Raw genomic sequence first — 26,984 nt, 5'->3', positions numbered from 1 at the left:
CCACCCATCACTTCATTCCCATTCCCACCAGCACAGCCCTGCTTCAGGCTCCCATTGCTTCAAAGCTGTGCTATTGTTAATGCTCTCCTAATGGGTCTTCCTTCTTACACAATGGCTGCCCCTAATTCATTCTACACACCATATTACTGGGATAAAGTTCGAAATGCCTAGTTTTGGTCATCTGACTTTCATGCTCAAAAACCTTATTGGCTCCCATTCTATAGAATCAAGTTTAAATTCCTTAAGTTCAGCTAACATTTGCTGAATTTTTATTGCGTATCAGGCTTTGCTACGTGGAGATTTCACAGAGGGTACTCTCTTTTAGTCTTCATAATTGTGAGGTTTGGATCATTATTTCTGTTTCACAGATGAGGAATTTGAAGCTCAGGGATTGAGGTCATAAATCTAGTAAATGGGGAACACAGGACTCAAACCCAGGTCCTTTCACTCCAAGTGCCCCATCCTCTCGCACTTCCCCTCATGAAAGCAGGTCAGATTCCTACTTTTTTGCTGAAGATGATTTGCGCTAACAACATCTGCTTTTCCTTGTGCTAATCCGCCTGCCTAGAAAGTTCCTCCCTCTGCAACCTCACCTGTGTAAATGCTACACAACCTCCAGACCCAACATAAACATCTCCCCCAGCAGGTCTTGTCCGATGCCTCAGCCAGAATGACCTTCTCTGTCCTCTGTGATTTCATTATAGTTTTTATTTCCATTTCATATTTTATCAAAGACTATATGAAATTATGGCTATTTGTGTCTGTGTCTTTTTTTCTCATATCAAGAAATATTTGAGGTCAGAGTCAGGGTTAATTTCTAAATTCTAATTTCCCCCATAATACCATGCACGCATTTTAAAAATATTTTTTGAGTGGAAAGTCAGTGACTCTTGTTAGAGACAATCCCTTTTAATGTCTTTGGTTAAGGTGTACTTTGTTCTTTGTTTTTCTTTCTCTCTCTGTTGAGATTTCTCTTTCTGTTAGTCAGGCGCATATTTTTTTTCTGATTTTAACATCATGCATTGCCATCATTTCTCAGGCACTACTGCATTTGTCCATTCACAGCAAATTTAGTGAGAATCTGCAAAAGTTTATTCTTTCCACAGTAAGTATATTCAAGTAGCTGTGTGAAGACATCCAGAAAGCATCTCCTCTTTGCCTTCAGATCAAGTACTGTCACCACAAGCATCATCAAGCTAAGCTGAATAACATAAGATGTGAAGGCCCCAGTCACTGACTCTCTGGGTCAAGCTCCATTTGGGGCAATAAAATTCCACGAGGATAAAATAATTTGTGAAATCACTTGAAATTTTTCTACTGGGTTTGATCTATTACTATTTCTGTTTGTTTTCCTGGTCTAGATTTCTGATTTTTAAAAGGGAACTTTGAATAATCGGGGAAGCTCTTAATTTCAGATACTAGTAATTATCCAGCTCCATCTGATTGGTTTGCTGGGGCTGCCACAATGAATTATCACAGACCGGGTGGCTTAAACAACAGAAATTTATTTACTCATGATTCTAGAGGCTAGAAGTCCAAGGTCAAGATATTTTCAGGGTTGGTTTCTTCTGAGGGTTCGGAGAGGGCCATCTTCTTCCTGTGTCTTCACATGGTCTTCCCTCTGCATGTGTCTGTGTCCTGATCTCCTCTTCTTATAAGGACACATACTGGTCAGGCTGGATTAGGGCCCACCCATATGACCTTATTTTACCTTACTTTCCTCTTTAAAGGCCTTATCTCCAAATCTAGTCACATTCTGAGGTACTGGGAGTTAGGACTTCAACATAAGAATTTGGTTGGGTGGGAACACAATTCACTTGTTAACATTGGTCAAGGAACTTTGGATCCAGCTTTCCAGCTAAATTGCCACTATAGGTTTTTCTTAGAGGTTGTTTTCATTTTAGTATCAAGATGCAATCCCACCTAAGGTATCTCTAAGCAGCCAGTAAGATCATTGGGTGTCTGAATTATGGGCTATATAAACACAAAAAGTAAGATTAAAGCTTTTTTCCCCTACCAAAGTAGCAAAGATTTTGAAAGCCCTAGTGATACTATGAGTTCAAGGAGACGGACCCTCTCATGTCTATGTAAGCACCATGAGGGAGGGTTTCTGTCTTTTTTTTTTCCAATTGTTGAATCTCAAGTGTCCAGAATAATGTCTGGCATGAAAGTCAGTTCTCATTTGTTATCTGGATGAATGAAAACTTTGCTGTTGTGCGTATAAATTGGCAGTTTTAAGGAATTCCACTTCTAGGAAATATTTAAGGATGTCTATTAAAATATATTTTAAAAGCAAAATAAATTGAAGCACATATATGTCTATCAGATTGATTATATGGAGGTACAATCATACACTTGAACTCTTTTCATCTTTTAACAATGATATTGTAATATGGATATATTGTGGTGGGGAAGATTTCAGTTAACTTTGACAAAAAGCTGATTACAATAAGAATATAAATAAGGACTGCATTTTTGTAAAAGTAAGGCATGTGGATGCATAGAAAAGGGTCCTGGAAAGTCAACTGGGGTTATTCTGAAGTGATGATATCTTGATGGTTTATTCTTTTTGTTCCTTTGTTTCTTCTAAAATAAACATATATTGGCTTTTTATGATACTAATTAAAAAACAAAAGCAGCAACAGAAATAATAATAAATTCATTTTGTTTAAAAATTTTTTGAAAATTCACATAGAAATAATCAGCTTAAATAAACTTTATTTCTACTTTTGTAAAACAATGGCTTAAGAGAGTCAGGATTAAGCACTGGTTCAGGAATAATGTTAATCATATTTTGGAATTCCAGTGGCAACTCCATTCCAAAGATTGAATCACATTTTCCTGTGCAGCATCTCTTTTTTGGCCCTGTGATGCAGGGAGGGGAGCCTGCCTCCAGCAAGGTGGGCTCTGGAGAGGAGCAGAAACGTCTATGTCTGGATGTGTCATGAGAGGCCAGATCTCAGTTTATCTGTGGGATAACAAAGGTGTGTTTAGAGGAGTTTTGCATCTGTTCTATGCAGTGTGTCACCAAAAAGTATATGGGGGCTGGTATTTTTCTTACCCTTTTTCACACTATCATAGACCATAGGACCTAGAAGTACATCATGTTCCTAGGCTCTATTAAAGCTTGGGGCTTGTTTAAAAATAGTCTTACTAAAAAAACCGTTAAATGGTTTAATTATCTTTATTTTCATTTCTAATTTCTCAACAGTATAGAGTCTCTGTATTAGGTGGGACAGGCTGAGTGCCATAACAAATAGAGCTCCAATATGTCTAGTGGTCTAAGCACAAGGGAAGATTATTTCTCCCTCAGGAAAATAGTCCAGGAGCTTCTAGGCAGGTGTATGTGTGGGGGTGGGGGCACAGAGGTCATTCAAGATCCTAGGAAAATTAAACTGTGCCTTCTCAATTATGGTTTCCAAGAGCTCCCTGGGCACTGATCTCCAGCTGAGGAAGGAGTAAACAGCTGCCAGGTTCTATGGGCCCACCCTGGGAGCTGGGCACATCACTGCGGCTCACATTCCATTGTTTAGAAGTCATCATATGGTGACACCCCTAAATTCAAGGGAGACTGAGAAATGTAGTCAAACTATGTGCCAGGAAGAGGAGGAAATGAGTTTGATAAACACTTAGCTGGTCTTTACCATATTCTCTTATATGCTAAGTCTTTTTGGCAAAAAACTAAATCCTAAATTCAGATTTTCCACCTGAGAATACGCAAAAGTATGAAGTATATGTAAGGCTAAATTATAATCCACATGACGCATAAAAGGACTTCTATTCTCAGAGAAATTGGTTTCTTGGGAAAAATAATAGCAAGAAATATCATATATTATTGAAAATGCAACCAAGACTCTGGGAATTTTTTATTGAAATACAAAATCATTTTCATTCCATTTTATTTCATCATGAATAAAGAGAACTAACAATGATGATACCTAGACATCCAAATATTTTACTCTGTTACTCTTACAGAGTTTACCCTGCTATTCTTATAGAATTTACCCTGTTTACTCTGTTATTGCTTTCTCCAGAGCTACCAAAAGTAACAAGGACATAGCAAAGCAAGTTATAAGGAAATGAAAAGAGAAGTGTTGGTGGCTATCTGGGTTGAGTCCATACAAAGTTAATAAATTGTCTGGAGCTTGTTAGCTTCCCAGGTTCTTCTAATCTGTTGAGGCTGGGAAAGAATTGGGTATATGTAGAATCAATAGACAGGAAAAAACCTCTTGATTTAAGATAATTTCTTTCCTTCCTCTCTTGCATCTTGTATAGATTCTATCTTCAATGTTCACAAAAGTAGGGATATTTCTTCAGAACCAACAGAGTGTATGTAGATGCCAACAGAGAACTCAGTCCAGCTAACAGGAACCCACTGGAACCTTCCAAGAGGAAGTTATACAGGAGTACAATAGGAGCTACCCGTCCATTAATCTAGGCAATGCCTGCTTACTGGAGAGCTCTCACATTGGTAAATAAAGGAAATGAAAGTGAGATGAGCAGAAGTCTTACTCATTCTGTGTAGTTCAGGGCCAAGCATGGCTCATATGTTTAGAAAGCTCTACAGTGATTCTGATGAGCCTCTTGATTGAGCACCACTGCTCTCATAAGATAAATATTCATTTCTAAACCAGGCAAGGGGCGATTATGCTCTAATATGAAGCTGAGACTAATCAGATGGCTAATGACATTCAGGGCATGATGAAAATCTGGCTCAACAAAGCATTTCTCTGTAAAATGTAACATGGCTACAACAAATGTTTTCCAATGATGCATTTTGATTAAATTGGCTACAGATGACCAATCAAATTGCTCTTTGGGGTCAAGAACAAAGGTAAATTGACATTTAGGCAAATCACTCTCAAACACAGGAAATTTGACAAAAAAAGGAAAGAAACAACTAAACAATGTCACATAGACATAGATCTTCTAGCTGCTTGGAACAAAATCCTTTGTCTCTATTGCCATGCCATCTGGATTGTCGGCATTGTGTATGTCATCCTCTCCTGGTGAGAGTGGGATGTATTCTTTTCCTTTTATCATCCCCCCTTTTGTGAAACTGACAATTAATTGTGTAGCCATAATAGAATTCACATATTAGTCTCATGATATTATTATAAATTAACCACACTTGAAAAATTTAAATACCTTTAACCCCTAGACACTGCAAACATTACTTAAAAACATAAGTTATATTTCCTGCTTTAACAGTTGAGTTTAAGTACTTTCAGTAAATATTGCCTTTTTGCATTTCTCTTTTTTAATTGCATTCTTCTCTCAGATTTTTTCTACTGGTTTAAAATCTGAACAACGTTTTCAATGACAAACAAAACAAGAGCTTGTTAAATTCAGTTTGGTCAAGCTCTTAATTTTTTTCAGTAGTAAATTTGATTATCATTATTCTATACTATTTCCTCTATATTTTGCACTGTGATTACAAAGTTATCCTCTGATAAATTTTTATAAATTCAGAGTTTATTAAGTAAGAGGTGAATATCTATTTAGAGAAATGTGATTGAAAACATAGCTTGTATATTTCAATTGATTTTGCTTTGATTTAACACGATTACACATCACAAAACCTATACATGCATGCAAAAAGCTATAAATGAAATAACTCATATTTGGATAGATTTAGAATTTAAAGAGTCCCGCATTTTCCTGTGCTCCATACACAAACAAGTATGCCATAGAAATGAATACAAATGCTTCAAGGAGAACCTTTGTTCCATCTTTCCTCCGGAGACGACTCTCTGTTCACGTAGCTCAAGTGAATGCAAATGACTGAGGTATAGAAAGTATGACTCCGCTCTCACGCCATTAAGCACAGTGGAGTTCCTGGTCAAGTTACCAGAAACTCGACCCCTTTTTAAATCTCAATTATTTTGTGTCTTGTTCCTTCCCCACAGGTGGGCATGTATTTCCACATAAAGTCTTGCATTCATCAATGTAAAATAGTAGTAAAAAAGATGTAAAAGGTCACAATAACAACATAAGGAAATTCAACAGAGAGAAATGACTGCTTGGAGATTCTAAAGAAAGCAAATGCTATTTGAAGGCCTAAGTTTCCAATAATTCTCATGCGCCCAGTCAAATTCTGTTGCTTTTTGATCTGATTCTTTGGAGAAACATAACTTGGTTTAATGCATCCCCAAAAGCTGAAGCTTGTCTTGATTAGGGTTTAAAATAAGGTTCTGTTTTTGGTAGCACATTTGCACTCCTTATTCACGGCAACAACAGCAAAACTTTTGGATTCTCACTGTAAAAAAACCTGTCTTCCCTTTTTTTTTTTTTGCTGACATCTGTGCCAATCTTCCTCTTTTTTTGCTTGAGGAAGATTAGCTCTGAGCTAACATCTGTGCCAATCTTCCTCCACTTTGTATGTGAGTCACTGCCACAGCATGCCTAATGAGTGGTGTAGGTCTGCGCCCGGGATCTGAACCTATGAACCCGGGCTGCCAAAGTGGAGCGCACTGAACTTAACACTATGCCCCGGGGATAGTCCCCTGAGTCTGTCATATTAATTTAAAGTCTTCAGGCTAGTAAGGTTACTATACCATTAGAATTTGCATGTTTAGGTATATTCCCACTTTTACATAATCCAAGATGCATAAATTGGAGCACACTGAAAAATGAGATACTCAGAATCCTTTCTGGTCCACTCCTCACCTGCTTGTCTCCTGCCCATCATCAGTTCCCTCCATCCTCTGTTCCCTGCAGTAAGAGGGAAATCAATGAAAGCACTAGGCTTGAGTGAGAGGACTCTCACCGTAGATTCTTTTGGGGAAGAAATGAAGATCTCTATTTCTTTCTAGTTCAATTAAACTATTTCAAAGTAACGTGATTGGTAGATTGCCCGTAACTACCACCACCACTCTGCTCAGGCACTTTCTCTTTTAGTAGCTCTTCTAGAACCTCAGAGTCCAGGGCAGACGCCAGCATCTGTGCTTTTCCCTGCCTTTGTGACGATCACGCTAAGTTGTAATGGCCACTTCTCTCATTTGTCTTCTTCTGTTAGAACTTTAGCACCTTGGAGGATCATGTTGTATGCACTTAGCACAGATTCTTAGCTCAACAAAAGCTAGATGAACGAAGGAACAACGTAACATCACAAAAGTTATAAAAAGTATTCTGAGCTTACTACTCTGTGGTGACACATGAGGGATAACTGATGCTGCAAGGTTTCTAGTATGGAACAGCAGAGTTAATCTGATGGGTTGGATGAATAGAAAATCACTTCATCTGGTGGGATCAGAACTAGTGCAGCTTACTGATCGCCAGTCGGAAGCTCTTACTACTCCATGATCCTGCCATCCTTATGCATATGCGAAGTGAATTTCTGTATAATGTTGTTTGAATGATATGTTTCCTTTCTTGAATGTTTGTCATGGTAGCATGCGAGCCAAAAAAACAAACATCAGTATATAAGGTATTTAAAAAACAAACTGTCTATGTTACTTGTTTTTCTATGTTTGTAATTGACATGCTTTAACATGAATTTGTCTTTGGAATAGAAAGATGATTTAAAAAAAATTCTGGGTAGGATGAGAACTCAATTGTCTTAGTAACGAGATATAAGGGTTTCAAGATCACTTTGTGTATTGATATTATTCTCATGGAGAGTGAAAAATAGAAATGCTGGGAAAACCTTTTGCTAACCTACTCCTCTTCATAATGGAGCTTTCTTAAAATAAGTGCTATTTCATAGCTGCAATTGTGAATGTTCACACAATCATCTCTGTGCTGTGTGGTGTCGGAGTGTATGTACCTGTCAGTATTTTACCAAGTCCTGTGATTCTGAATAAAAAATCTATTTTTCTGGCTCTCTCTCCTTTGCATTTCCATTGCCTCTGCCCTAGTTCTGATTCATACAACCCTTTTTTTTTTTTTTAAAGATTTTATTTTTTCCTTTTTCTCCCCAAAGCCCCCCGTACGTAGCTGTATATTCTTCGTTGTGGGCCCTTCTAGTTGTGGCATGTGGGACGCCGCCTCAGCGTGGTCTGATGAGCAGTGCCATGTCCGCGCCCAGGATTCAAACCAACGAAACACTGGGCCGCCTGCAGCGGAGCGCGTGAACTTAACCACTCGGCCACGGGGCCAGCCCCAAAGTCGCTTTTTTTTTGTTTTGTTTTGTTTTTGTTTTTGTTTTTTGTTTTTTTTGGAGGAAGATTAGCCCTCAGCTAACTACTGCCAGTCCTCCTCTTTTTGCTGAGGAAGCCTGGCTCTGAGCTAACATCCGTGCCCATCTTCCTCTAGTTTATACGTGGGACGCCTACCACAGCATGGCTGCAAAGCAGTGCCATGTCCGCACCCGGGATCCGAACCAGCGAACCCCGGGCCGCCGAGAAGCGGAACGTGCGAACTTAACCGCTGCGCCACCGGGCCGGCCCCCATACAACCTTTTAAAGTACAGATTTTTAGATCTAAAAAAATGCTCACACACTGTAAAAATGAAAACAAGTCAGATATTTAAAATGATCTCTTCACTCTTCACCAGGCATGCTTTACTACCCAGCTGGCTTCATGGACATGTGACCTGGTCAGTTGCACAGGGTCCGTGCGGTAGAAGGATCCTGTGTTCCATTTATTGCTCTGCTTTTGCCTTCTTGAAATTCTTTATAATTTTGAACACAAATCCTGCGTTTTCATTTTGCAGTGGGCCTCGTGAAATATGTAGCCGGTCCTGTCACCACTCCACCGCTCTCCACTCTCCTCCACTTACGTAATCATTGTTATTAACTGTTACTGTAATTAACTGTTACTCCCAGGAATTTTCTGTGTGTGTAGGCATGTTTGCATGTATGCATTAGTTTTTACATGGATGGGATTATTCTATACATGTTCTATACTTTCTTGGCCTCCTCAGTGTTGCATGATGGAATTTTTCCATTAAACAAGCCTCTGCCTCCCGGGAACCCATTTCCTCCCCCCAGGCAGTCTTCATACTGCTGCGGGATGATTTTTCTAATTCTGGTTGTGCCACTCCTCTGCTAAAAATGTGCAATGCTTCCCTGTTGTGTACAGAATAAATTAGCATCCTGGTAAACAAATCAGACTCTGTAGGACCATTGCCAGTGTGCTGGCAAATTTGAGTTTCTGAGCATGCAAGTCTGAAGGACGCCTCCGGACTAGGAGAATCACTAAGCTAAGCCCTCGCTGTTAAGCAGCCAGCTAGCTGCCCTCTGCTGGCATCACCTAATCTGAACACAGGCCTTTATTTTCAGACTTTGCAATGTTGCATCTCTCTAACAGGTAGGAAAAAGGGATTTTCCCATTTTCTTACCATTACTTTGTAGAGTTGCTGATAATCAGCCTTGAAATTAGAAGACACAGTATTAAGAACTACATGTTTGCGGCCCCCTAAAATTCATAGGTTGAAACCCTAACTCACCATGTGATGGTATTTGGAGGTGGGGCCTTTGGGAGGTAATTAGGTTTAGATGAGGTCATGAGGGTGGAGACCCCAGGATGGGATTAGTGCCCTTATAAGAGGAAGAGACTAGAGCTCTCTCTCTGCCTTGTGAGGACACAGCAAAAACACGGACAATGGAAATTGGGAAGAGGGCTCTCCCCGGGACCTAACCATGCTGGCTCCCAGATCTTTGACTTCTCAGCCTCTAGAACTGTGAGAAATAAATGTCTGTTGTTTAAGCCCTCTGGTCGATGGCAGACAAGGAAGAAAGCTTTCAGCTTTCCACAGAGCTGATTAATCTATGGCATAGGCTTCTTATTATTTTACAGAGGACGAAAATGAGCCTCAGAAGCAATACGTGTCACGTCGAATTTACTGATGAACCTAAATTAATATCTACTGCCTTTCAGGTTAATAGACTGCGACATCTTGGAATTTTCCTGAACACTTTAAATTTTGAGGTCAGAACAGTACTCTGAGAGAGCTTACAGAAGGCTGACTGTTATGGCAACAATCATTTTCGCTTCTCCCGGTCCTGCATTTCTAAGATATGGGGGTTGAGTTGTCCAAGTTGACAGTTAAAAATGCCTAAGTAGAATAGGCGGGACCAAGACGGCGGAGTGAGTGGTCTTCATCTCTCCCCCGTTGAATCTACAACTAATTGGACATTCACCGATTAACAAAGGATATCCAGATAGCATCTCAAGACGCCTAAGAGTCTCGTGCTACTATACATCGGAAGGCGGAGGGACTTCCCCCCGGGAGGAGGTTGAAATAGGTGAAAACTCTCCGACCCCTGACCCCTGGACAGCCTAGTTCCTGCAGGAGGCTCTCTTCCAACAGACTCCTCCATAGCATCACCACACACCAAGGGCAGGAGTGTACACTCACCAATGGAGCAACAGTGGAAACAGGTGACAACAGCCCTAAACAAGCCCCCTGTGATTACACCTAAGCCCAGGGGGAATCCCCAGGGTCCCACACCCACTAGTAGGGAAGGCCTCTGCTCACCATTAGCAGGGAGGCCCCACCCAGAATCCAGAATAAAGGGAAGCTCCTGGGGGTCAGATTCCCTGGCACGGCACAAGACCGCAAGCTGCTGCTGGGCCCATGGTCTCCGGCACACGGGTCGGTGCAGGGGGCATCCGGACTTCCTGTGGACGTGCTTGGGGACACGGTTGGAGGTCCAGCGCCCAGCAGCTTACAAGCCACCGCCAGGCCCACGGACTCTGGCCATGTCCCAGATGAGGCAAGGGGCTCCCAGAGATCCTGCGAGAGTGGAATGGGGCAGAATGGAGCTCTGCTGAAATGGCTACGTAGCCCAGTGGGGAACTCCAGGTTCCTACAGCAGCCTCAGCGAAAGCCTCTGCACAGGACTAGTGGAGAGGTCCTGACTGGCAATCGCAAGGCGGGAAGGCCCTGGGGCAAAAGTAGCACAGCTATGTGAGCTAACGACAGACTGCAGAAGATACCCATAGCTCAGCTGGGACCTATAGTGGACAAGTGTGATCTTGTGGGCTCTGTTAGGGACAAAGCGGCAATTATAGGTGATCTTCCTCCTGGCTGCTGGGAAAGCCCACAACACTGCTGCAGACCACAAGGAGGGAGCACGTCTAAGTGGGCTGCAACAGTAGGCACCAGCAGCCTGAGGCCCCCTTGTGATTGCCCCCACAACCAACGAGGGACCCCACAGGACCACTGTGACTATGAGGAGGGGTCCAGGTCCAGTCAGTAACAGCTGACAGGGTTCCTGGTTGGTGCAGTCTAAACAGCTGTCCCCCCCCCCCCAACACCAGTTGAAACAAGTGGAAGCAGTGACTAAACTCTATCTCTATGCAGAGGCACAAATCCACGCCATCAAGCAGTATGAAAAAATATATTAAATCTCCAGAACAGAAGGAAAATGATAAGCACCCAGAAAACAATCCCAAAGACAATGAAATCTATAACCTAAATGACGATGATTTCAAAACTGCCATTATTAAAAAACTCAAGGAGCTAAAAGAGAATTCAGATAGACAACTCAATGAGTTCAGGAGCTATGTCACAAAAGAGCTTGACACTATAAAGAAGAACCAATTAGAAATACTGGAGATGAAGAACACAATGGAGGAGATTAAGAAAAATCTGGACACTCTGAACAGTATGGTCGATAATATGGAGGACAGAATAAGCAATTTGGAGGATAGGAATATAGAAATGCTGCAGACAGAGGAGGAGAGAGAACTAAGACTAAAAAGAAATGAAGAAACTCTCCGAGAATTATCCGACTCAATTAGGAGATGCAACATAAGGATTACAGGTATACCAGAGGGAGAAGAGAAGGAGAAGGGGGCAGAAGGCATGTTCAAAGAAATAATAGCCGAGAACTTTCCAAACTTGGCAAGAGAGATGGAACTCAATGTGACAGAAGCCAATAGATCTCCAAACTTTATTAATGCAAGAAGACCAACCCCAAGGCATACAGTAGTGAAACTAGCAAAAGTCAATGACAAAGAGAAAATACTAAGGACGGCCAGGCAGAAGAAAATAACTTACAAAGGAAACCCCATAAGGCTATCAGCAGATTTCTCAGGAGAGACCTTACAGGCTAGAAGAGATTGGAATGAAATATTCAAAACTCTCAAGGACAAAAACCTGCAGCCAGCAAAAATATCCTTCAAATACGATGGAGAAATAAAAACTTTCCCAGATAAACAAAAGTTAAGGGAGTTCATCGCCACAAAACCTCCTCTTCAAGAAATGCTCAGGAAGAACCTCATTCCTGAAAAATCAAAAAAAGGAAAGGGGTTTCAAAATCCAGAACAAAGGAGATAAGCAGAAGGACAATAACACAAAGTAACAGCTCTCCATCAGGACAAAATGCAAAAGAACCAGAAAACAAGTGATAAAATGGCAACAGTAGGCCCCCACATTTCAATAATCACGCTAAACGTGAACGGATTGAACTCTCCAATCAAAAGGCACAGAGTGACAGGATGGATCAAAGAACAAGATCCAACAATATGCTGCCTCCAGGAAACACACCTCAGCCCCAAAGACAAACACAGACTCAAAGTGAAGGGATGGAAGACAATACTCCAAGCTAATAATGAACAAAAGAAAGCAGGTGTTGCCATACTTATACCAGACAAAGTAGACTTCAAAGAAAAACAGATAAAGAAAGACAAAGAGGGGCAGTATATAATGATAAAAGGGACGCTCCACCAAGATGACATAACACTTATAAATATATACACACCTAACACAGGAGCACCAAAATTCGTAAAGAAACTATTAACAAAAATAAAAGGAGACATCAACAGCAATACAATAATAGTAGGGGACCTCAACACCGCATTAACACCAATGGACAGATCATCCAGACAGAAAATCAACAAGGAAATTATAGAATTAAATGAAAAATTAGATCAGATGGACCTAATAGATACATACAGGACACTTCATCCAAAAGCAGCAGGTTACACATTCTTCTCAAGTGTGCATGGAACATTCTCAAGGATGAACCATATCTTGGGAAACAAAGCAAGCATCAATAAGTTCAAGAGGGTTGAAATAATATCAAGCATCTTTTCTGATCATAATGCTATGAAACTAGAAATCAACTACAAGAATAAAGCTGGGAAAGGGCCAAAAATGTGCAGAATAAACAACATGCTACTGAACAAACAATGGATTATTGAAGAAATCAAATATTATCTGGAGACAAATGAAAATGAAAACACACTGTACCAAATGATTTGGGATGCAGCAAAGGCAGTCCTAAGAGGGAAATTCATTGCAATACAGGCTCACCTCAATAAGCAAGAAAAATCTTACATACACAACCTCAAATGACACCTAACGGAATTAGAAAAAGAAGAACAAACAAAGCCCAAAGTCAGTAGAAGGAGGGAAATAATAAAAATTAGAGCAGAAATAAATGATATTAAAACAAAAAAGACAGTAGAAAGGATCAATGAAACAAAGAGTTGGTTCTTTGAAAGAATTAACAAAATCGACAAACCCTTAGCCAGACTCACTAAAAAAAAAAAAGAGAGAAGTCTCAAATAAATAGAATTAGAAACGAGAGAGAGGAGAAATCACAACAGATACCGAAGAAATACAAGGGATCATAAGAGAATACTATGAAAAACTATATGCCAACAAATTGAACAACCTAGAAGAAATGGATAAATTCCTAGACTCATACAACCTACCCAAACTGAATCAGGAAGAAATAGAGAATCTGAATAGACCAATCACAAGTAAAGAAATAGAAACAGTAATCAAAAACCTACCCAAAAATAAGAGTCCAGGACCAGACGGCTTCTTTGGAGAATTCTACCAAACATTCAAAGAAGATTTAATACCTATCCTTCTCAAACTATTCCAGAAAATAGAGGAAGATGGAGCACTCCCTAATACATTCTATGAAGCCAACGTCACCCTGATCCCCAAACCTGACAAGGACAACACAAAGAAGGAAAACTACAGGCCAATATCACTGATGAACATTGATGCAAAAATCCTCAGCAAAATTTTGGCAAACCAAATACAGCAATATATCAAAAAGATTATACACCATGATCAAGTGGGATTTATACCAGAGACACAGGGATGGTTCAACATTCGCAAGTCAATCAACGTGATTCACTACATTAACAAAATGAGAAACAAAAACCACATCATCATCTCAATAGATGCAGAGAAAGCATTCGACAAGATCCAACATCCATTTATGATAAAAACCCTCAATAAAATAAGTATAGAAGGAAAGTACCTCAACATAATAAAGGCCATATATGACAAACCCACAGCCAACATCATACTCAATGGACAAAAACTGAAACGCATCCCTCTCAGAACAGGAACAAGACAAGTGTGCCCACTTTCACCACTCTTATTCAACATAGTACTGGAGGTGTTAGCCAGAGCAATTCGGCAGGAAAAAGAAATAAAAGGAATCCAAATAGGCAACGAAGAAGTAAAACTCTCGCTGTTTGCAGACAACATGATCTTATATATAGAAAACCCCAAAGAATCCATAGAAAAACTATTAGAAACAATCAACAACTACAGCAAAGTTGCAGGGTATAAAATCAACATACATAAATCAGTAGCATTTCCATATGCTAACAATGAACTAACAGAAAAAGATCTCAAGAACTCAATCCCATGCACGATCTCAACAAAAAGAATAAAATACCTTGGGATAAATTTAATCAAGGAAGTGAAAGATCTATACAACGAAAACTACAAGACCTTCTTGAAAGAAATCGACGACGACATAAAGAGATGGAAAGACATTCCACGCACATGGACTGGAAGAATAAACATAGTTAAAATGTCCATTCTACCTAAAGCAATCTACAGATTCAATGCTATCCCAATCAGAATTCCAATGTCATTCTTTACAGAAATTGAACAAAGAATCCTAAAATTCATAAGGGGCAACAAAAGACCCCGAATTGCTAAAGCAATCCTGAGAAAGAAGAACAAAGCTGGAGGCATCACAATCCCTGACTTCAAAGCATACTACAAAGCTACAGTGATCAAAACAGCATGGTACTGGTACAAAAACAGATGCACAGATCAATGGAACAGAATTGAAAGCCCAGAAATAAAACCACACATCTACGGACAGCTAATCTTTGACAAAGGAGCTGAGGGCCTACAATGGAGAAAAGAAAGTCTCTTCAACAAATGGTGCTGGGAAAACTGGACAGCCACATGTAAAAGAATGAAAATTGACCATTCTTTTTCACCATTTACTAAAATAAACTCAAAATGGATCAAAGACCTAAAGATTAGGCCTAAAACAATAAGTCTTCTAGAAGAGAATATCGGCAGTACACTCTTTGACATCAGCTTCAAAAGAATCTTTTTGGACACTATAACCCCTCACATGAGGGAAACAATAGAAAGAATAAACAAATGGGACTTCATCAGACTAAAGAGCTTCTTCAAGGCAAGGGAAAACAGGATTGAAACAAAAAAACAGCCCACTAATTGGGAAAAAATATTCACAAATTATTTATCCAACAAAGGGTTAATCTCCATAATATACAAAGAACTCACACAACTCAACAATAAAAAATCAAACAACCCAATTACAAAATGGGCAGGGGACATGAACAGACATTTCTCCAAAGAAGATATACGGATGGCCAATAGACACATGAAAAGATGCTCATCATCACTAATAATCAGGGAAATGCAAATCAAAACTACACTAAGATATCACCTTATGCCTGTTAGAATGGCAAAAATATCCAAAACCAAGAGTGACAAATGTTGGAGAGGTTGTGGAGAAAAGGGAACCCTCATACACTGTTGGTTGGACTGCAAACTGGTACAGGCACTGTGGAAAACAGTATGGAGATTTCTCAAAAAGTTAAAAATAGAAATACCCTATGACCCAGCCATCCCACTACTGGGTATCTATCCTAAGAACCTGAAATCAGCAATTCCAAAAGTTCCATGCACCCCCATGTTCATCGCAGCATTATTCACAATAGCCAAGTCATGGAACCAACCTAAGTGCCCAGCAACTGATGATTGGATAAAGAGGATGTGGTATATATATACAATGGAATACTACTCAGCCATAAAAAAGGACAAACTCGTCCCAATCACAACAACATGGATAGACCTTGAGGGTATTATGTTGAGTGAAATAAGCCAGACAGAGAAAGAAGAACTCTGTATGACTCCACTCATAGGTGGTAGTTAACATATGGACAAAGAGAACTGATACGTGGTTGCCAGGGAAAGGGGGCTCGGGGGAGGGCACTAGGGGTGAAGTGGTGTACCTACAATATGACTAATAATGATGTACAACTGTAATTTCACAAGGATGTTAACTTTCATAACCTTAATAAAAAAAATGCCTAAGTAGCAGTCATTCACTACATACGTGATCATGGGAGAATTATTCAATCTTTCTGAGCTTTAATTTTCTTAGATAGAAAACAGATAAAATAATATCTACCTCATAGAATTGCAATTAGGAATAAACAAAATTTTAATTTATCTATTAACTCAAGAAATGTTTATTAAGTGAACATTATGTATCAAAAATTGTGCTAAGCAGTGAGATTATGGCAGTGATTCAAACACATTCTCTGCCCTCATGAAGCTTACAGCCTGGTCAGACTTAAGACATAAAAATTTAGCAAGTTCCTTGAACAGAATCAATGCTCTGTTAGTAATAATATTAACTGACAGTTGCTAAAGTTCTAAAGGTTTGTTTTCTGCCCCTCCTCCCCCTTTTTTTTTGCTGAGGAAGACTGGCCCTGAGCTAACATCCGTGCCCATCTTCCTCTACTTTATATGTGGGACGCCTACCACAGCATGGCTTGACAAGCGGTGCCATGTCCGCACCCGGGATCTGAACCAGCGAACCCCAGGCTGCTGAAGCGGAATGTGCACACTTAACTGCTGTGCCACCAGGCCGGCACCTCTTCCCTTTTTAAAAGTAACTAATACTGCTGCTTTAACTTTAGAGATATTCTCAGTCACGAAAATTAGGAAATTTATACTGGAATCACCATGAAGAAGATGTCCATCCTCTGTCCTGCCCCTCACCTCCATCACTCTTCTTAAATTATCTGCTAGTAGAAAATTTGAACATAAGCCTGATCTGAAAAATTGGCCCACATTCAGTCCAGTGCTCTTCTCTTTATGCATTAAGACGGCTTTTAAAAAAAATCTGTTTTTGAATTCAGTCTCGTCCATGTGTGAGAGCCTACAAACGGTTTGTTAGGCAACGTCCATCTAATAAAAAGTACTTTGAAAATCTGGATAAGGATTACTTACTTCATGTTACCCAAGCATCTCAGTCTATATGCCCAGTTCGCACGTCCGAGAGCTCTGCCGGAATCTACCTACTCAGAGCGCACCTAGCAAGAAGACACTGCACGTCCAAGAAATCAGCTTAGAAGCCCCAATAAAGGGAAAGCAGCCTAGTGAGGTCCATGCGAGACCTGCCCGGGAACGTGAAAGAAGATCAGGAAGGTTAGTGTGGAAAAACAAGGCCATGCACTTGGTAAGCTCGAGCAGAAGTGAGTCTCACATGCAGCAACATTTCACTCTTTGTGCAAGCTACAGATGTCTGTTTTCACCGCAGGGCCTTGCTAGAGCTGCAGTTGACAAGGCCAGCTGCTCTGAATGCCAACTGTGAGTTGACGTGGCAAGCTCTTACCAATTTGTGCTGAGAAAACCAGCATGGAATTGGGTCAGCACAGGACATGACTTTAATATCCTCCATCTGTCAAGTAGACTTATTTGAAAATAATTGAGCATTTTGAGCAAGAATTGTTAAGGGTCTTCTATGGTAACATCATATGGTAACATATGATCCCAAAAGCTAAATTGCATTGAGTTAGTTATCATCCGCAGAGAAAGCAGGAATTGATCTGGTAAATACAATTGTGTGGCTTTTGGTGCTGCAAGTGGCATAAATTAAAGGCTTCCCCTACTGGATCCAGAACCTACCTTCCTTCCTCCCAGGCAGTGCTGTAGTTGAGGTTTAGTTAGGACACCATATTGGCAATTGTGGGGTTGCCAAGTTATTTCTCTCCAGTCGCAGGTCCTGTTGTCTGAACAACTAAGGCAGGGCACGATCCATTGACCTGGAATAGACAGCAGAACTTCCTTTGGTTCAGTTTCTACTGGTGAAATTACAGTTTGCAAGTAACTTTAGAATTCAGCTATGGTACCCCATTACAGAGAGAAGACCACTCTTACCATATGAATCCAGGGGAGCAATGCATCGCCTCCTGCCAACTAAATAGAATCACAACATGCAGTAGTGTTCTGAAATAAAACAGCTCATGCTAAAATCAAGTATGAGTTCCATTCCATGAAACCACATACTCATGAAGAATTGAATGATTGGGTACTACTCAATTGTGACTTATTTTTAAATAGTACATTAGGCACTTCATAGGACCAAAGTAGATGGGGAGCTACTAATATTGAGGCAGTTGGCCACAAACATTTATGAGCCCAACACACGCTTAGGTTAGATCCAATAATAGATATATTCCCTGCTCTCAAGAGTCAAGATATTAGAGAATTACTTTCATATTCTGCAAATTTGTTGTTTCGAAGACTACTGATCATTCCCTAATTCGATTGATGGCCTTTTTGGTATGAACCTCTTTACCTCTTTACTTCTTTCCAGCTCTGTTGCCTTGTTTCTTCAGCTATAAGATGAGGTGAGTACTGTTCTTCTCCCATGATTGGCGTGAGGATTTAATGGGATAATGTATTCAATGTATCTAGTGCAGCTATGAGATCATATTCACCTTTGTTACTAGCAGACTTCAGGCACAAAGCAGGCCACAAGCTTAGTAAATGTTTATAAAATATATAAGTATTCTCAGTGCGTTTAAGATCTTTTCTATTTTATTGATAAAGTAATATGTATTCGAAACACTCCAGCTTTTAGTGTGAGTGGATACATTAATAATTTATTAGGAAAAAATCAAGAAACTATTTTTTTTCCTTGTTCATCTTTTCAGAAATGGAGTTTGAACTAGTACATGAAATAGAGTGGTTATTTATCTCCCTTGTGGAGAACACCCTGATGTCACCAGCATCTGCTCTACCCCGAAGGTCTTAGTTAAGTTACTACCATACATTCCTCTTTAAAATATTGAGGACCTAACATTCCCAGCTACTTTTTGAGTTAGAAAGAAAAGATTTTAACAACTTTATCCCTTCTGGCTTTGATTTGCGGTACAGCTAACAAAAATAGCTGGTGTGACATTAATTTTAATAGGAAGAATTTCTACTTTCAGGGGATGACTATGATATATTTTACATTTCATGACTTCAGGGATGTCAGAATTGTGTATGTGAGTGTTTGCGTGTATGTGGAAATAGTTACAAATAATAAAATATGAAAGGAGTTCTAGTTCATGGCACACTAGTTGAGCACAGAAAGGGAAAAGTGGGGGTATATGTAGAAAGAGAAACGGGGGAAGATAAAAGAAAATATTACTTTCTAGGTGGATTTTAACTTAACGTATTATTGAAGTGTCTACCTTATTAGATGTTAGGTGCTATTGGCATTAAATACCATAATAATTTTAAAAAATAGTTAACATTTTCATAGCACTTGCCAGATGCTGGGGATATTCTGAGCACTTTAATATATTAACTTGTTTAAGCCTCTTAACTATAATGCTAAACCTCAAAACTTTATAATCAGGTTAGAAGGTTACAATTTAGACATGTAAAATAAGTATAGTATAATAATACATAACGCATAATTGAGTAAAAATATCTGTGTGGTCCTTACACGCACACCTGGGCTCTGCCTCCAACCAGCTCTGTGGACCTCACCACCGCATGTTAGAGTCACCTGGAAAGATTTTTAAAATCCCCACACCCAGGCTGTATCCTGATTGATTAATTCAGAACCACGGGGTAGGGCACTCAGGCATCAGTACTTTTTCAATAATTTTCAGGTGATTCCGTATGCAGCCAAGGTTGAGCACCACTGTTTAACTTGGACAAATCACTTCATCTTTTCTCTATAAGGAAAATATGTATGGCCCCTGCCATAGTGCCCGATATCTAGAAATTGATTAATATATTTTACTCCTCCACCCCCACCTTAAGTAAGCCATGGTGGTTCAGAATAAAGAAAGCACCGCGGGAGCCAGAGTTGTCTGGGAGGTTCTATGGAGCACATAAAATGTAATCGGGTCTTATAGATAGACAAAATTGGAGAGATGAAATGGGTGGTACTTTAGCGACAGTGACAAGGTGGGCCTGACAGGAGTGAGACTGAAGAAGGGACTGGCCTCCACAAGAGAGTGTATACACTGGAGGGAAAAAGATCTGCGAGGTGAAAGGGGTTCCCAGAGTTTCCATATGTAGGCAATAGCAGTACTCCTAAAAGATGCAACACAGATACAACAACACATTTAGGAAAGGTGCTGGTTTTTGAAGGGCAAAATCAAGACTATCCTCAAAAGAATTTCTTTCTCCATCCAATTCTCATTTGCAATGTTTTTTGTGTTTTTCATTCTGAATATATCTTACTTTCTAATTCTAACTGTGCTCCGGCATACAGAGTTTGCAATCAATCACCAACCCCTTCACATCTTTGCTTGGCTCCTTCTAATACTATGTGGCTTACACACAGCCCTAAGTTGAACCTTTGTTGATGAATTCCTCAAGGAAACTTCCTTCCAGAGGAGCCTTTTCTTCCTAGAGATGTGCATTCGGTGGGCATCTAAAATCCTCTTGGGTGAGGTGGGAATGGGCCTTGGAACCCCTTCTTTCCATCCTCCTCTGTTACAGATGAGGTAAAGCGAGGTCCAAAGAGTTAAATGACAGAAGCTGGATAATGCTGTTAATGACAGGGCTGGACCAGTACTGAGGTCTCCGAGTCTCCAATCTGCTGATCCTCTTCTCATGTTAGGCTGGGTCAGCACAAAATCATCAGTTGAAATGAAACATAGCTCAACAGTCTCTTTGGCAGCACTTATAGGAAAGCCCACAAACAGGTTGTTATAATGAACTTATCTTATTTTGAAAAGCTGAATTTGTTCAGTGGATTCATGTGCTGACAAAGATTACGTTTTAAAAAAAGATTGTTAATTTTCTTCCTAATTGGATGGCAGTATGTTGGGGACATAAATGTGTTCTGCTAATGAGATTATGTCTAGTAATATTTTGAAAGGCTCAGTTTTCATCAGATCCTTGAGTATCTAAGAACACAGGCATCCTTTCCCCATGACACTCTTTCTCCCGCTAACCTTGCTGACAGTTTATTTTGCACAGACTGAGGCCTTCTTTGGCGATTTGCTGCTAAGGCTGAAGAAACAAGTGGCCGATTGCATGCACAAAGATTCAAATATGGGTGCAATTAGTTTGTGGGCAGAATCGTATGCACATAAAAAAGACGTCCGGCTGGGTCTCTGAAAACTTGGCCCCAAATGTTCATACTGCTATATATTTATACTGTCGTAACTCTTTGCATTTTTGTGCTGGTTAACAATGCCTTTTTTTATTGTGAGTTAGTAATACTGCTTGAAATAGACATCTGTAGAACATCTGCAGGACTAGAGTTTCTTGACATTTTAAATGATACCAGCTCTTAACTAAAATTGTCAAGAAGAAGGACATAAATTCTGTGTTATATATTTAAACGTTGAATGAATCAAAGATGTGATTTCTGAAATAAAGTATGACATATGTTTTAGAGAATAACATTCTGAGGAATGAAATTGCCTTTTGGGAGAAGTTATTTAATTTATAATTATGGCTTTATATTTAATGCAAGTTAGGTTTCAGCCATTTAAGGGAATCAGATTGGGTGATATAATGGAGAAAAAAAGTTCAGCTTGGTGATTTAGGGCCATGGTGAGAAGCAAAATCATACAGATGATAGCACTAATTCCTGACTCTATAACGCTATAAAATAAAACAGTTTTTACTTAAGAAGAAAAAAGACATCTATATTTTTCAATATGAGACATAGTAAAGTGTAAGTCGTCGTATTTCCTTGCTAAAGAGAAGACATGGTAAAATCTATTGTTTACATTATCATAAAATGCAACCTGAACTGTTTTACTTAAAGGTAACTCTCACTGGACAATCATTGTATAAATTTCTTCTTTCTCCAAATTAGAAGAATTGTTTTTCCTTTCTTAAGCAAGAGATTTTATTCTTAGGTTGTATCTTATAGTTAAATTATTTTCTAAAGGCTAGATATCAACTTAAGAATTAAAAAAAAACCACTCACTCCAAATTATATTAGCTAGTGTTATTGAAAAGACATTTTGACCATCATTACATTGGCAAGGTGAAAAAATTGATCCAGTTCTGCCAAATAACTGTAATGTGCTGTGAAAATAAGATTTTGGAACCAATCTGTGGCCATATAAGCTAAAGTCAGAGTGCCTACATAAACTTCCTTCCAGTGTTGTCACCATGACAGTTTCTTTCAACAGGAGGGAGTCCTACTACCAAGGAATGAGATCACTTCCAGCAGCAAAAAATCCATTCTTGTAAACTGCTATTTCCAACCTCACTCATTTACTTTGAATCTTTAGGTCTTTAGAATCTCAAGGGTGGAGCGGTTAGCCCTAATTGATTGTGTCCTGGATGCTCAGATCTTCTGTGGAAGGGAGGAGGGCTCGGATCTTGGTTTTAGTTCAGCAACCACTTTTAAATCATGTATTAGACACTGAAAGATGACTAAGAGACAATCTCTTCTCTGGAGAAACATACAACCTAGAGCAGTCAGTAGGAAAAACTTCCCGCTAATGCACTTTCAATATATTAATACATATACACTGTAATATATGTACATATACTCCTATATGTATATATTATGTCCATTATAAAACAAAAATAAGAATGATTAGATAAAAATAAATGTGCACATATTTTAATCTTTACTAGCTTCATCCCTGTGGTTTGTCTGGGGTCTCTCCCTCCCCTTGTTCGGATGCATCATTTCCACTTTGAAGACTAATTAGAGAAAGAGAGAGAAACATGTACATGAAATACCTGAAACATGATGAGTTAAGTGCTATTGTAGACATGTGCCCAAGGTATTCTGGGAGCACGGAAGAGAAGCTAATTTGGGGGGTGAGTTGAGGGAGGGTGGTAAAGAAGGGCTTCCTGGAGAGGAAGATACAGCATCAGGAGAATTAGGCCAACGTGGGAAGAAGACTTTTAGAAGGGAACAGCATGGACAAGAGCCTGGAGTCCTGCAGCAGCAGCATTATTGGCATGATGTGAGGCCGAAAGGGTGGGAGAAGTTGGGAGAGGTAGGAAGGGTCAGATTACGGAGGGCTGGAATTGTCAGGCTAAGGAGCATGGGCTTGACTGGGGAGTCAGTTTTGGGGGCTTCTCTAAAGAGGCCTCCTCAATACTCAAGTTACCAGAAGCCTCCTGTTCTATGCCGGCCTCTCCTGTACGGACCAGGCATGAAGACAGCTTCATATCAGGGCCTGGCATATGGTACTGCAAATTTAATGGACAGAAGAAGCTGCCACTTCTTGAAGAATCTCAGTAATGTATCGTCAACATTTTGCTGAGGAACTTCTGACTTGGTTCAGTAGGAGGAATAGAATTAAGCTGTTTTATGATTCTCATAAATTGTCATCTGATAAAAAAATACTTAACTGGACACATCGGTATCTTCTTTGTATGTAAGAGTATATATCTCGTTTAGCCAAGAATCATAAATCATACCACCCAACACACCATAACGGGTAAATGCCTCCCTATGCACTAACTGTCATTTATTATTTAGAACACATGTGCAAGAACAGGGATATGCCCACTTTTGCTAACTGTGCATGCCAAATTGCAATTTGTCCTGCCCATTTGTGAAACTCATTGCTCATTCAAGCTGTGGTGTGAAGTTCATGGCAAGGGGAGCAAAGCTCCGGAGTGTTTTCTCAGACTTTTTACATGAAGGGAGACCTGAGGTCAGGAGGCCGATATGGTCACCAGGAATCTCAGAGTAGATGCTCCCTGCTCCTCTTGTTGCCTCATCTTTAGTCCCAGCTCTGGTTGGACCCCACTAGTCTCCACTGAAGAAGAGGGCTGGGGAGGGAGAGAAACAGGGAATGTGGACAGTGGCACCAAAGTCTCCCATTCCAGGTCTGCTCTAGGCTTAGGCAGGATGGAACACTGTAATTTGAATTTGATATCACAATTTTCCTACCTCTATAATACTTAAAATATGGGAGACACTAGTGATCATTCCAAAGATTTTTTTTTAATTAAAGGAAATGATTTAAAACTGAACGTATATACTCTACAGTTCTTTGATTCACAAGGTCAATAGATATTTATTTTGTGCCTACTCTGCAGAAATGAGAGTGCTAAGTGGATTGATACCATGTGAGCAAATCAGACTCCTTGCCCTTATGCAGTGGACAGCCTGAGAAGGCTGATATCAAACAAACAAATAATTGCATACTTAATCATTTAAGTATTGGTGTAGCTGCTGCAGAAGAAAACACAGGGTGCTATGGGAGTATAGAAGAAGGAAACAAATCAGAGGCTCAAGGAAGGCTCTCTTCTGGCATACGTGACTTTTGAGCTGGGATCTGCAGATGAGCATGGATTAACCAGGCAAAGAGCACAGGGTAAAGAGAAAAGCATTAGATTAATCAAAATATTTCATGCATTAAAACCATGCATTTACATGAATTATATATGTTGCAGTTCATACTAATGAAAAAGTGATATATTACCTTGATAAGCATATACTTATCTATATTAAAGGATCTTTTAAAAGAGAAATAATATCAAATGTGATAGTCACCTTTTGCATCCCCAGATGGACAAATCTTTAGTTCAGGCTGTGAAATTGCTTCAATGTAGTCAGAAGAAATAGTCTGTAACCCACAGGCTTCCTCCGGGTGAATCAATAAGCCACAGTCCTGCATTAAAATGATAGAAATCAGCTGTCACAGTAATTAACCTGATCTATAATAATCAAATCTAAAAAATAAGATTTCCTTTACCAAATAAGCTTTATGGATAAAAGGGAGCAATTCTCATTTACCTTTCTTGGGGTATTGACCTATCAATAGTTTTTGTACTATAAGTAGTTACCTATGACTGGAGATTCATATAAATTCTAATGACAATTTAATCTTTATTTTGGCATTGACATTCAAGTTATTGCTCTGCCAACTTTTAAAGAAATAGACGCAAGTTCTACTTTAAAAATATACCTATGTGTTGATTCATTAAAAATATAACATATATAATAGAGGACGATATTATCCTCTAATATTGTGCAAAAGTCAGTTAATGTGAGAAGGGAAATGGGAAACATTTGGGGAGAATATTAGTTTGACAGATGAATTTCATTTCAATGAACATTTATTCAAGAGCTTGATAGGCCAAAAATGTGATTGAATACATACAGTTTATTCAAAACATCTTCATATATTTATAAAAGTAGGTAACATCCTGGGTGCTGGCCCAGTGGCGCAGCGGTTAAGTTCGCATGCTCTGCTTTGGCAGCCTGGGGTTCACCGGTTCGGATCCCGGGTGCGGACATGGCACCACTTGGCAAAGGCCATGCTGTGGTAGGCGCCCCACGTATAAAGTAGAAGAAGATGGGCATGGATGTTAGCTCAGGGCCAGTCTTCCTCAACAAAAAGAGGAGGATTGGCAGTAGATAGCTCAGGGCTAATCTTCCTCAAAAAAAAAAAAGTAGGTATCATCTCACTGCATGAATACCATTGTAGAGACGCGTTCTGTACCAAGCAGCGCCTTCCACGGTCTGATGTGTGCAATGGAGAAGAGCAGACCGTTGCCTCTCTGAAACCTCTCTTCTCCTCTCTGCTTTGCTCCAGCAGTTTGGCCTACTCTCGTTTTCTCTAGCTTATTCTACAAAGCTGTTGGCCCCTGGACCTGTCCTGCGTCCTTCTGTGCTACCTCACCTGCTTCCACTGCGGCCCTTCTCATGAGGTTCCCTCAGTCCACCACAATTTAGGGCAGGGAAAAAGGCTACACTCTCTGTCAGGAATGCCTTCTCCCAAATTTTGCATGGAGAGCGTCTTTTTGGGTTTTAGGTCTCAGCAAGGCCTTCTTGAAATTCTAGCACAATTACGTATCCCTGCTCTTGTCCACGTTAGCACCATTTGTTTCCTCTGCACTCTTCACCATTTGGTTATTATGTTTATTATTGAGTCTTTTCCACGAGACTGAATGCTCCCTGAGAACAAATAATTATCTCACTCACAAGTATACCCAGTCCCTACCACACAGTAGGCAACAGTAAATATTTACTGAATGCATAAAAGGTTAGAGTTGTCTCCCTCTTTATATCAGTGATGGACAGAAATAATTGGTTTGACCTCTTCTTTGTTCTGGAACTCTGCCTTTAATGAGCAATTTCTAGTTCCCTTCCCTCATGCTTTCAAATATCCTAATTCCCAACTCAGAGTCCCAGATCTCATACAAAAAGGTCCAGGATATTAAGAGACAAAAGGAATGGGGTGAGTACGGACTTCTTGAAATCTTGATCTGGTATACATATTTCCATTTTTAATTCATGACTGAAAGTGGGGTTTAGGACACTAATTAAAGATTAGGAATGTGACTTGTATTAAAATATTCATTATAATAAATCAATTAAAAATAACACAAAATTTATAATAATGTGAGGAGTTTTAGTCTGAATAAACATCTATGAGTGACATATATTTGTATGTGAGGGAAGTGCGTATGTATGTGATTTCTATCTGTATGTTTATTTTTGGTGGAGACTAGACCTTTTTTTAAGGCTAGAAAAAAATGTCACCTGCACCTATCAGATTGAAAAAAAGGTTTATATCAAATGTTAGTGAGAAATAATTATCATCATACACTGCTGAGGGTAGTGTGAATTAGTTCAGCTACTTTGGAAGTCAGTTTATACTAAAACTAAAAATTCACAGAAGCTGGCCCCGTGGCCGAGTGGTTAAGTTCCTGCACTCCACTTCAGCAGCCTGGGGTTTTGCTGGTTCGGATCCTGGGCACGGACATGGCACCGCTTATTAGGCCATGTTGAGGCAGCGTCCCACATACCACAACTAGAAAGACCTAC

The 26,984-nt window shown here is 39.7% G+C and overlaps 1 protein-coding gene across 7 annotated transcripts in view; it reads right to left on the bottom strand.

The window, feature by feature from the left end:
• CPED1 (cadherin like and PC-esterase domain containing 1) overlaps positions 1–26,984 on the bottom strand; it is a 271,966-nt gene that overhangs the window by 23,449 nt on the left and 221,533 nt on the right. For 6 of the 7 annotated variants that reach the window (XM_070264955.1, XM_023639557.2, XM_070264957.1 and 3 more), the window contains 2 exons: positions 24,705–24,822; positions 17,891–18,027 (listed from right to left, as the gene is read on the bottom strand). In XM_070264955.1, coding sequence (XP_070121056.1) covers positions 17,891–18,027; positions 24,705–24,822 — 255 coding nt within the window. Of the gene's footprint in view, positions 1–2,701; positions 2,969–17,890; positions 18,028–24,704; positions 24,823–26,984 lie in introns of those variants that run through there. The other variant, XM_023639558.2, reaches the window with a different exon arrangement.

The sequence above is a fragment of the Equus caballus genome, chromosome 4, assembly GCF_041296265.1.
Source record: "Equus caballus isolate H_3958 breed thoroughbred chromosome 4, TB-T2T, whole genome shotgun sequence".
Taxonomy (NCBI): domain Eukaryota; kingdom Metazoa; phylum Chordata; class Mammalia; order Perissodactyla; family Equidae; genus Equus; species Equus caballus.
This window is presented reverse-complemented; position numbering and strand designations above follow the sequence as displayed.